The sequence below is a fragment of the Poecilia reticulata genome, chromosome 13, assembly GCF_904066995.2.
Source record: "Poecilia reticulata chromosome 13, P_reticulata-male-v2, whole genome shotgun sequence".
NCBI lineage: Eukaryota > Metazoa > Chordata > Actinopteri > Cyprinodontiformes > Poeciliidae > Poecilia > Poecilia reticulata.
In genome coordinates, this window is record NC_088842.1 from 31,933,847 (window position 1) to 31,946,096 (window position 12,250).

General features: G+C 42.1%; 1 protein-coding gene across 5 annotated transcripts in view; it reads right to left on the reverse strand.

Annotated features, from left to right (window-relative positions):
• Positions 1–12,250, reverse strand: part of slc8a2b (solute carrier family 8 member 2b) — a 103,171-nt gene that overhangs the window by 15,615 nt on the left and 75,306 nt on the right. For all 5 annotated transcript variants that reach the window (XM_081614888.1, XM_081614887.1, XM_008426675.3 and 2 more), the window contains 7 exons: positions 6,649–7,095; positions 4,299–4,436; positions 3,992–4,219; positions 2,823–3,188; positions 1,643–1,768; positions 1,355–1,550; positions 207–337 (listed from right to left, as the gene is read on the reverse strand). In XM_081614888.1, coding sequence (XP_081471014.1) covers positions 207–337; positions 1,355–1,550; positions 1,643–1,768; positions 2,823–3,188; positions 3,992–4,219; positions 4,299–4,436; positions 6,649–7,029 — 1,566 coding nt within the window. In that variant the 5' untranslated portion in view covers positions 7,030–7,095. The remainder of the gene's footprint in view (positions 1–206; positions 338–1,354; positions 1,551–1,642; positions 1,769–2,822; positions 3,189–3,991; positions 4,220–4,298; positions 4,437–6,648; positions 7,096–12,250) is intronic.

Here is a 12,250-nt window from a genome sequence, read left to right on the forward strand (position 1 = left end):
CAATCTGTTAAAATGTTTGAGTTTAATCTCAAACATTTATGATTTTTTTTCTAGTAAATGTTTGACATTCAGAAATATCTTAATTTTTTATAGAAAATTTCTGAAATGAATCTCCAAATTTCTGAGTATTTTGGCAGAAATGTGCTCTCATGTTTCCTCTGTCAGGCCGTAGAACCTTTTTCTGTTTTATTCGCGCTGCGACTCGCCTTGATCTCTTTCCGAGTGTCTCCGGGTTTGAACACCAGCGTTCCCTCGCTGTAGTCGTAGTCGGACCCGGCGTTGGCTGACCCGTCTTCGGTTCTGTAATCCACGTAGAAAGTGTTCTCCCCCAAACCGCCTGCAGGCCGGAAACACAGAAACAGTCAGAAAACCGGGAGAACAAACACGGCGGAGGAAGCATCATGCTGTGGAGTCACTAGACGAGAAATGTGACATTAAACGTTCCTGGTTCCTCCACTGATGAAAACCCAAAACATAAAATCAGATAAAAATCGAACCATCAGGCGGTTTATTCTGTTTCTGGGTGAATCTGCAGGTTTCAGGTCGTTTCTAAAATCTCTCTGAAATCAAACCTGTGGACACACGAAGCCAACGAGCCACAACAGTTTAAATATGAAGGATTGGTGCATAAATCAGATTCTGCTGCAAGATGGTTCTGCATATAAAGTCACATTTTATTAAAAACCAAAAGTTCTCATCAAACTGACTTTTATTCATGAGAATAAAACAGACATCAGAATAAACTCCATATGACAATAAAGAAATTGTCTGATCATAAAATTAAAAATAATAAGAACATAAAGTCATAATAGTAATATGAGAATAAAGTAGTCATGACCAGAATAAGTTAAAATAAAGTCGTAATATTACGAGAATTAAGTTATAATTTTATGAGAAATCCTATAATAAAAGTATTACAATTTAAAATAAGGAATATTGAGAATCTTGTAAAATTAAAATTCACAAATGATGAAATATTTAATCTTTTAACTCATCAGAGGCCGAACTTTGAAACGTTTTATCCATCAGCGTTGCTCCTAAATCTCTGGGAATATTTTATCTTTATTCTCATATTATCATGACTTTATTCCTCATGTTGTTGTTATTTTGTCCCATCCAATGAAACGCCAGCGCCTCCCAAGATGGCTGACCTCAGGCATCGTCTATTCATGTCTTATGTTGTCTTTTTGTTTTGTCTTTATTTGGGCTGGACTGAAAGTCAATTTTCCACCTGAAGGAATAATGAAGGATATTTTATTCTCGTGAAAAGAGGCGATATATTCCTGTTACCTGTCATAAATCCCCCTGAACTGCTGAGGAAGTGAAGGTTTTATTTTCCCGGTGCCGTTCCTACCTTGGCAGACCACGGCCAGCGTGAGAACGCCGCAGTTCTCCATGCACTGACTGTGGGCCGTCTCGAAGGAGATGTGGCTGCAGACGGCCAGGTCGTCTTCCTCGACCTCCTCTTCGTCGGTCACCACCGCGCGCCGCGCGCTGTCGGCCACGTGCCTCTTCAGGACGTTTCCGGCTCCGATCATCATCCGGGTCGCCTGACGGAGACGAGGCGAACAAACCCGGCGTTTAGGGCGGGACTTTGCGGTTCAGGGTGCTGTGTGCGGTGAGGCAGGTGGGCGGAGCTTACCTGTATGCGGTAGAAGGCGCGGCTCTTCTGCTGGTGCAGCAGCGCGTAGTAATTGGCCAGTTCCACCAGCTGGTCCAGCTCTTTGTCGGGATATTTCTGCTTCAGCTCCTTCAGGATGCGAATCACCTGCCAAAGACGAGCCGGGTTCAGGGTTCTGGTTTCTGTCACTTCCTGGTTCGCTCGGTTCCACTGGAGCATTTCTCAGGGCTCGTTCACTCCAGCCCAGTTCAATCCGGTTTAATCCAACTCCAGTCCGTTTGTTTAGAAAGTCCGGTTCAGTTGGTGAGGTGTGAATGCTAAGCTAACTCTGGTCTCAGTTCAGTTGAAGTGAACTCCGGTTCGGTTTAGATACGCATATGAACGTCAGGAGGACCACAGACCGCTCATCAAGCAGGAAGTGGACTAGAGGGCAGGGCATTCTGGGTAAATACAACCAAAGCTAACGTGCTAGCCTAGCACTAGGAGCAGAAATGGCTCCTGGTCTTTAGCCTAAAGAGAAATCCTCCAACCGCTAAAATCCTCCATCTTGTTTCCATCTGGTGAAGAAGGAAGTTGCTCTCAGTGTCTTCAGAGGTTTTTGTGTCGTTTCCTTCAGTGGTTCTTGGTGCAGCGCCCCCACAGGCCAGGAGGGGAACAGGTTGGTTTGACTCAGAGCCACAGCAGCTGGAGGTGGAGCAGATGTTCTGGTTCCAGTAGAACCGGGTCAACCGGACTGTCAGGTCATTCCTCTTTCTCTCTGCTGAGTCAAACCAACCTGTTCCCCTCCTGGCCTGTGGGGGCGCTGCACCAAGAACAACTGAAGGAAACGACACAAAAACCTCTGAAGACACTGAGAGCAACTTCCTTCTTCACCAGATGGAAACAAGATGGAGGCGTCAGAATTTAGCAACTGGAGGATTTCTCTTTGCTGTTGGCATAAGTCTAAGAGTCATGTCTGCCGCTAGCGCTAGGCTAAAGTGCGTGTTTTGGTTGTATTTACCCAGAATGCCCTGTGCTGTAATCCACTTCCTGCTTTTGGAGCGGCCTCCGATCCGCTTGACGTTCACATTTAAACCGAACCCGGCCCGAGGTTTGTAGGCGGAGCAGAGTTAGCTTGAGTTGGACTAAAACGGACTGAATGAACCCTTTGATTTAAACTTCCTTCCTTCTCCTCAGTTTAACTTGTTTTTCTGTGTCTCACCTCCTTGCGGCTCTCGTCCAGCTCCCTGCCGCTCTCCATGTTCACCGTGGCGCTGTTTGAGTTGGGCAGGTTGCCCCTGGCGACTGCCGCGGCGCCGATGTTGTTCGCTGTGGCGCCCGCTGCTCCATCCGCGCCGTTCTCAGCAGGAACCATGGTGCTTCCCCGTGGCAGCTTGCCGTCAATAATCATCTCCATGCCGCCTTTGGTGGGGGTCAGGTCCCCCTCTGTTTCCACGACGATGCCGTGGCGCTTGTCGGCACGGTAACGCTTGCCCATGTATTTGTAGAAGAGCAGACGGCGATCGGCGATCCAAGCCAGGAGGACGCAGACGGGGAAGAAGAGCAGTGTCACCAGAGCTTCCCAGACCTGAAACACAACGGCCAGAGATTTAGGGACAAAGATCCATGAACCTGTTGACCTGGTGACCCCTGCAGGGGTCACAGAGCTTTGGTGCAGAACAAAACCTAAAGACCTGATTAAACTGGCAGTATTATTTGTTTTACAGGCTCATAGTTCCACTTTATAGCACAATCAAGAAATAATGTCCTACATCTGTTAAGTATTTATATTTGTAATTTAATGCCTTGAAATTTGGTCTCTGTCTCTTTAAGAAGCTCCTGCTCTTTCTGAAGCTCCGCCTCCAGGAAGTCATCCAACATGGCTCCTCTATTAACCCTTTGCTTTTACCAGAGTTTCACTTAGAAGTAGCTCCTTAGGTGTTTGCTAATTGGTGCTGGTTAGTCTGAAGGAGCTGAATGGGGGAGGAGCTGCGCCTCGGAGGCGGGGCTAGGTCCATCTGATTGGTTGCCATGGAGATTAAAGGATTAATCAAACATGATGTTCTACATGACCCTGCCTGTTTAAGTGAGATGTATTAAATGGTGACTAGATGTTTGCAATAATATGGGAAAATGTCTTGATAAAAGTGGATTTATCTGCCAGTGGGACAAGAACCTTTTCACCAAAATTAATAAATTATTGACTTAGAAGAAGCTCTTATATTTTCCTGAAAAGTTGTATCAGTTAGTTTTGACTTACTTCAAGTGTGCTGAGATATTTGCACTAAAAAGTAGTCAGAAGTACTTGGTGAGATTTTGTATTTTTGCAGTTTTACCAATCGTGACAGTGGTGGGATTAGCGCCGCTGCTCGGTGAAACAGGCGGCCTCACCTCCACGACGCTCGGCGACATGACGGCCAGGATGAGGTAGAGCCAGATGTAGGCGAAGATGCTCCAGAAGGCGGTGATGAAGAACACCCGGAGGTGTTTGATTTTGCGTGACTCGCCGTTGGGGATGACCCACACGCAGATCCCGATGATCACGAACATGTTGAAGGCGGCGCTGCCGACGATGGTCCCCGGTCCCAGCTGGCCGGCCTCGAAGTTGTGACCGCACACCTGCAAAGGAGCGCAGGCTGTGAGAGCCGGGTCGGGTCGGGTCGGACACCCGGCGACGCTGAGGTGTGACGGCGTTTACCTCGATCACCGACAGCAGGATCTCCGGAGCGCTGGAGCCCAGAGCCATGAGCGTCAGGTTGGAGACGGTTTCGTTCCAGATGCGAACTGTCGCCACGGACGTTTCGCCGTTCGGCATGGTGATGGTCACCTCCTTCTCCTGCAAAGCACACACACTGGTCACCTGAACACACCTGAGGAGCGGCGCAGAGCTGTAACTGGTTACATTTACTCAGGTACATCTACCTGACCAATGTTTTTGAAAAAAATTACTTTTAGGAGTATTTTTACATAATAAAAGTACTTCCATCCATCCATTTTCTGTACACCCTTGCTGGTGCCTCTCCAGCTAACGTTCTGGACGAGAGGCGGGGTCACCTGGGCAGGTCACCTGTCACAGGGCAACACAGAGACACACACACACACACTCACACCTAGGGACAATTTGAAGAGACCAGTTAACCTGACAGTCATGTTTTTGGACTGTGGGAGGAAACCGGAGTACCTGGAGAAAACCCACCATGCACAGGGAGAACATGGAGACTCCATGCAGAAAGACCGGAGCCGGGAATCGAACCCAGAACCTTCTTGCTGCAAGGCAACAGCTCTACCACTGATCCACTGTGCAGCCCAATAAAAGTACTCGAGTTTGTATTATTAAGTATTTCTGCTTTTACTTGAGTCAAAGTTCTGGATTTTCTTCCACTGAATGAAAAACAAACATGTTTTAACCAAAAATCCACCAGACACAGAGACACACCTGCAGTTTCTGTTAAAGTTTCAGAAGTCAGAATTAAGTATTATTAAGTAATGATACTTAATTAAAGTATCATTAATTAAAGTAATGATACTTTAATTAAGTATCATTATCTTTAATCACCTTAATTAAAGTCAGAAATTATGAACGTTTACTAGAACTTATCTGACAAAAGTCTATAAAATGACTCCTGCTGTCTAGTAATTCATTTTAATTCCTCGGTTTCTGGTTTATTTATCATCATTTGGGCTGCACAGTGGCGCAGTTGGTAGAGCTGTTGCCTTGCAGCAAGAAGGTTCTGGGTTCGATTCCCGGTCTTTCTGCATGGAGTTTCCATGTTCTCCCTGTGCATGGTGGGTTTTCTCCAGGTACTCCGGCAAAAACATGACTGTCAGGTTAATTGGCCTCTCCAAATTGTCCCTAGGTGTGAGTGTGTGTGTGTGTGTCTCCGTGTTGCCCTGCGACAGACTGGCAACCTGTCCAGGTGACCCCGCCTCTCGCCCGGAACGCCAGCTGGAGAGGCAGCAGCACCTCCTGACCCCACTGAGGGACAAGGGTGAAAGAAAATGGATGGATTATCATCATTTGCATCTAATGACCTTCATAAATCCCTGTGATGTCTTCAGGAAAAGCAACACATGAACTGAGAGATTTGTACTAAAGAGACGAGCCGATTCCCATCGGAGGCGGATGGGAACGTGACCGGACTTTAATTTACTCTGACCCAGATGGACAATCAGCCGTCCTCATTCAACTCTGAGACGGCGGTTCTGCTACCGTCTCTTCCTCCAACTTATTTCCATAACGGCCAATCACACTTGGATTCGTTCCACCGTATCTACCGAGCTGAACTGGGCGAGACGCTGCAACAGACTCACAAAGTCCAGCAGGCCTGGCATCAAACTGAGCGTTAAAACGTTAAAAGAACATTTCACTGTAAAATGTCCCCATTCTCTGATATCCAGCTCTCATAGCGAAGGAACATTCATCTGCTGTTCTGCGTGTCCAGAATCAGAACCTTGTAACCCAGAACAGATTATCTGAAGCTCTTAAATCTCCACTAACACCTTCATCACATCGGCCACATTTCAGTTTCAGGTTTTATTCTCCGTATCAGGGCCAGCGGGACGACTGCCTGCAGGATTTTAAATTAATTACAGGTTTATCTGGAAGTCTGTCCCAAACTTCAGCATAGAGAAGATGCACTTTACAAACATAAACAAATTATTTCCAACTATATAGTTGATTATTTTTGGTACTTTACTGTAGAAGCTCAGAAATGTCCATGTTGTTTTCCAGAAATTTCTGAGTTTTGAGGTTTTTTTCTAGCAAATTTTTGATTTTTAAAACTCAGAGATTGTCTTGTTTTTTCTAGACTGTCGAAAATGGATCTAAAGTTTTATGAGCTTTTTAAAAATATGTACACTTTAAATATGTCACATGGGGCGAAAACAGATCTAAACAATCTGTGTGAATGTCATCAGAAATAAAAATAAAAACCTCCAGCAGCCTGAAAAGTTGTGGATAAAGATTAGATTCAGAACAAAACTTTAAACTGTAGCAACCTGAGCTGGTTTAAAGCTCCTGGTTCTGTTTCCCTCCCGGTTCTGCTCACCTGAGAGGTGATGACCTCGATGGACGCCATGAAGCGGTCAGCGATGATGGACACTCCCAGGAACATGTACATCAGGGAGACGAAGTAGACAACGGCACGGGCCACCTGGTACCCGAGGCCCGGCTGCTCGGGCTTCCACACCGGCAGCAGGATGCCCTCGGTGCAAACCGTCGGCTTGTTGCACTTATCCGGACCGCCAGAGGTGGAGCTGTTCCCGTACGGCAGCGACGGCGCCAGCGAGGCGGCGGCCGACGAGGGCAGCGCCGTCCGCGGGTCGGGCTCGGCGCTCGGGTCGACGCGCTGCGACTCCGGCTGGCAGGCGGGGAGCAGGACAGCGAGGAAGAGGAGGAGGAAGGAGGAAGGGCAGGCGAAGGGAAACATGGCGGAGCCGCGAGAGGAAGAGGAGGAAGAGGAAGATGGGATCTAAGAGCGGCGCAACGAGCTCACCTGCAAAAACAAGAACAGATTTCAGACAAAAACGTTCAGCAAGAGGAACTTAGAGGAGATTTCCAAAAACAGACATGGATTTTCTAGAGAAATCACGGAAATTCACTTTCCGAACTCAGAAAATAGGAAAATTCTGAGTTTGAAAAGTTGTAATCTTTTCACTTTCTGAGTTTAGAAATTTTCATTTGTTTCTAGAAAAATTCTGAGATTAAACTCAACATTTCTGATTTTTTCAAGCAAATTTTTTAAACTAAAAAAATTTCAAGACGTCTCAACAGTTTCTGAAATTAATCTGAACACTTCAGATCTTTTTAAGCAAAACTTAAAACTCTAAGATTTCTGAGATTCAGATCAAGATTTCTGATATTTTTTGCCAGTTTTTTATTTTATTTTTCAAAATCAGAAGTGCTTTTGCGTTTTCAAGAAAGTTCATGAAACCAAACAAAAGATTTCTGTTTTTTTAAGCAAGTTTTTGACTTTTCAAACCAAGAAATTTCCAAACTTTAAAAAAACAAAACATGAACATTTTGGATATTTTCCAGCAATATTTTGACATTTCAGAATTTTGATTTCTTTTTTTTTTTTTTTTGTCCCAGATTAAGCTAAAAATTTCAGATTTTTTCTAATTTTTGAATTTCCTTGTTTTTTGTAGAAAATTTCTGGTTTTTGTGTAAATTTGATCTTCCTAATGTGATGAGGTTTTAATACGGCTTCATAAAAACACCACAAAACCAAATATCTGCCAAGTTTCTTTCTAGTGCAAATACCTCAGTAAACTTGAATAAAGTTTATTTGTTTTAAGCTGATAATTTCTTAATAGTGATGAAAACAGTAATTCCACTGTCAGATTTTTTCTCTTATAAGTTGTGAAAATGTTTTGTTAAAAGTGAAATAATCTGTCGGTGGAACTAGTACTTTACAAAAATCAATATTAAGGAATTATTGACTTAAAATCTTTCTGAAAACTTGCTTGTAAATTAGTTTTGTCTTAATTAAATGTAATAGGACGTTTTCACTAACCCAGGCTAAAATACTTGTCAATATTCTGTGTTTTTGCAGAGTCATAAGACATAAATCCTTTTGTTTTGTGTGTAAATCGAACCACACAGACGAGTGGATCCAGAAAAAGCAGCAGGTGAAACATTTAGTTTGATTCTCCGTTTTTCTGTGCGTCTCATGCAGCTGATCGTTTCTGCAGCCGGTTGGACCGACATGCGGCCGAGAAAACCCGGATAAGGAAAACTCTGGATGCTCTCCGCTTGTTCCTGGTTGTTTTGATTCATCCTGTTATAATTCATGTGTTCATCTTCTCCCAGGCTGCTGGTTTCCTCCCAGTTCTTCTAAACACTCAAGGAACCGAAACCATTTCAACTTTAAGATCCTCGAAGCTTTTATGTTCCTGTTATCCTGGAGGGATTTTATTGATTCTCATGGCTACAAATTGTTTTTACCTTTTTGCTTCTTATTGTTTTACAATGTTGTATTAAAAAACATCACAACTGTGAAACAGTGATTTTATCAACATTAGCAGAATATTAATTGTTTGTAGCAGGTTCTGCCTGTCTGGGCTTCAAAACTGAGAAACTAAATCTAATTCAGCACCAAGTGTTTGTACAAATTATAATTCTGACAGTAATAAAGGATTTATTAAAGGTAATAAGTGTGGAGGATTGTTTTGCATCAACACTCTTCAGTACTGACGTCTGCGACAGACAGACAGACGGACGGACGGCAGCGTTAAACATTAAATGGTCCAATGGAAGAAGTGACACAGCAGCTGCAGCAAAACTTAGAAACAAAACAGAAACGATGCTGAAGGGGAAGAGAGAAAGAATGGAGGAGGAAGAGGAGGGATAAAGGAGAGGGGAGGGGCCGGACGCCCAGAGGAGGCTCTGCTCCGCGTCGTCAATCAGAGGGCGGTCCGTTGTCATGGTGACGGGGATGAGGGGGGGGAGATCGGGCGGGGGTCGAGTTCCCGTGGGACGATCGATCAGAGAAAATGGTCGTCCATCAGTAAGGGCAGGCCGCACACACACACACACACACACACACACACACACACACACACACACACACACACACACACACCTTCTACTCAAACTGATGACTTCGTATCGACTCCCATTTATTTTAGTTGCTGCTTTTACACCTATTTCCAATCTGCACTGCAAAAACACAAAATCTAACCAACAGATTTTAGTTTCTGGAGCATAAATATCTTTTTTTTACACCGTAAATAAATCAAAATTAACATAAAGTGACTTTTGAGCTTGTTGAGTTATTTATATTTAAACTAGATATAAATTTTTTTTTTGAGTTTTTGCAGTGAAGCCCAAGTATTCTTGGTTTAGCTTCAATGTAAAGATAATAAGACAAAACTCACTTTTCAGCAGGAAATATGATTGTTTTAGGTAAATAATTAATTCATTAAAATAACTAATGGCTCCATTTGCAGATTATTTCACTAATAAAACATTTTTTCCATATTAAAAAAGGAAAAAATGTTTTTATTTCTGTTGATGCTGTTAGTTTAATAAAAATGTCGTCAGTCCAGAGGATGTTGTCCCACACTGAGCTCCTGACCTTTGACCTCAGAGGCCCTGAGGGATGAATCCTTCCTGCTGCTCAGTGTTTTCGGCCTGCTTCATGTCGTCACCAGAGTTTTTTTTCATCCGTTCATTAGATGAAGCTTTAAATCGTGACAAAGATAAACACTTCCACACGCAGGAAGCCTGAGTTTGTTTTTAATAAATAATGACACATCAGGTTTGTTTACCACGTTTGGGTCGATGAACTTTGACACTGACAGATTTCAGGCGGCCTTCAGCCTCGGGCGGATCGGTTCCACCTGAAGACGCTGAAACAAAATGTTCTGATTCACAAGCCGCCTTTATCCCAGAGACTGACACAGAAACAAACGGCTTCATGTCCGACAGCGACGCCATTTTGTTTTTATCTCGGATTTATTTATGCTTCTGGGAACGAATGTGGTCTAAACAAAACATTTTCTGCACAGAATCAGATTCCGTTCTGATGCGTTTTAGGGTTACTGTCACTTTAAATCCCAAGCAGCTGCTGCTGGCCACGCCCCCAACTCTACGTTTTTTAAACTCCCACGTGAAAATGTTTCAGTGATGATCGGATCTGAGGGAATTTCTTTGTTTTTTCGGTGGGAATTTTCCTGAAAAAAAACCTTTTGAAAACAATCCGTCCCTCATTCCTGATCTTTTTTTTCCTACTGCCAAAAAACTCACTAATTATAAGATTAATTTCAAAATTTTCCAGAAAAAACATTTCAAAAGTCAAAAATCTTCAACCTTTGAAACTCAGAAATGTCCAATTTTTTTTTTTTTTAGAAAATTTGAGAAATTAATCTAAAAATTTCTTATTTTTTTCTTGTAGATTTTCACATTTTGAAGCTCAGAAATTTCCACGTTGTTTTCTAGAAAAAAAAAAGGAAATTTTTACTTTTGAAATGTCCAAATATAACAATTGTTTCAAGCACTTTTCAAGTTAAGTCTGATTTATTTAAATGTTGTGGATGTTGAGACGCTTCAACAGATGAATTACATTTTGATCAACATGACATAAGAATTAAAAATGCAGAAAAAAGCAGAGAATTGCACATAATAACTTGCATTTGTCGTTTGCAGGAATAATAAATCTCTTTCTGATTTGCACCAACAAAATAATTCAGAGATTTAACAAACATAGTTTGGAGAAATTCACAAAACAACTGAGAAAATCTGTAAAAGTTGAAACTGAAAACCAAGCAGAGAGGTTCTGCAACAAACTGTCTTCAGGTAGCGATGATTGATTGATTCATTGATTGATTGATTGATTGGGTTCCATTCGTTGCTTCTCTAATTGGGAATAAAGGACGGTCTAATCTGGATTGGATTTAATCTGGGCCGCCTCTGTGGCGTTGGCTCGTTCACGGAGTTAAAGCGAATTTGATGAGTGAGGAATATCAGGGCTGTGGATGTTAATGTTCCTGGGAGGAAACAGTTTTGAAGTGAATCCAGAAATGAAAAGATGGGATTATGAAGAAAACTGCAGGATTATCTTAAAAACGATCAGCCGGGTCGGCAAACTGAACCGGTTCCTGATGAACAGACCCGGCTGGTTTTCTGCAGCACAAAGCAGATCAAAATAATCTGAATAATCTGCTGCAGATCAGAATAATCTGAGCTGTGAGGTTGGGATTATAATCTGACCTTTTCCTGGATAGTTTTCAGTTTTTTCTTGGTGGATTCGTGTCGTTTTGCAGGATAATGTCAGCGAGAGCTGGCGAATTTACAAATGAAGACATCTGTGATTCAGCAGGAGACCAACACACACACACACACACACACACACACACACACACACACACACACACACACACACACCTGCGTCTTCATCAGGTTCCCATATGGAGCGCAGTCAGGGCCAAAAATGTTTATTTATTTATTTAGGAAGGTAATTAAAGCTGAAAAAGCAGAAACAGATTTTAATCAGGAGGAGAAAATAATTTAAAGCTCAATTTGGATTTATTTGATTATTTGTATTTATTTTCCATTTAATCTGCAGATATTCTGTATTTGGAATATTTTAGGTCCGTCTCTCCACATCAAAAGCCACAAAACTTCTCAAACATTTACAAAAAAAATTATTCCACAACAAAAATGTATATAGTGTTTTATATTATGTCCACTTATAAATGGAGAAAATGTTTCGCAAATATACAAAAGATTTAAAATAGTGCATTAAAAATATAATTTCTTTAATAATATAAGAACTTATTGAGGACATAAAACTCTTTGTTGCCAAGTTTGCTCAGTAAATGTTGCCAACACACAAGTTTCTCCATCAAGGAGGAAAAACTGATCAGAGGTTTTATGCTGCAGCTTGATAAACAAATTATTCCTCAAATCATAAAAACTGTGAAATATTAAATGAAATGAGAAAATCAGATTCAACATTTCCTGAAACACCAGAGCTGAACTTTGGTCCAATCTGAAGCAGATTATGAACATTTTAGATGAAAAATGTAAAAAAAAAAAAATGTAAAAAAAAAAAAACTCAGAAATTTCAAGATTAATCCCAAAAATCTTTATGAAAATTTTTTTTGAATTTCTTTACTTTTGAAAATGTACAATTCCAAAAATTGAAA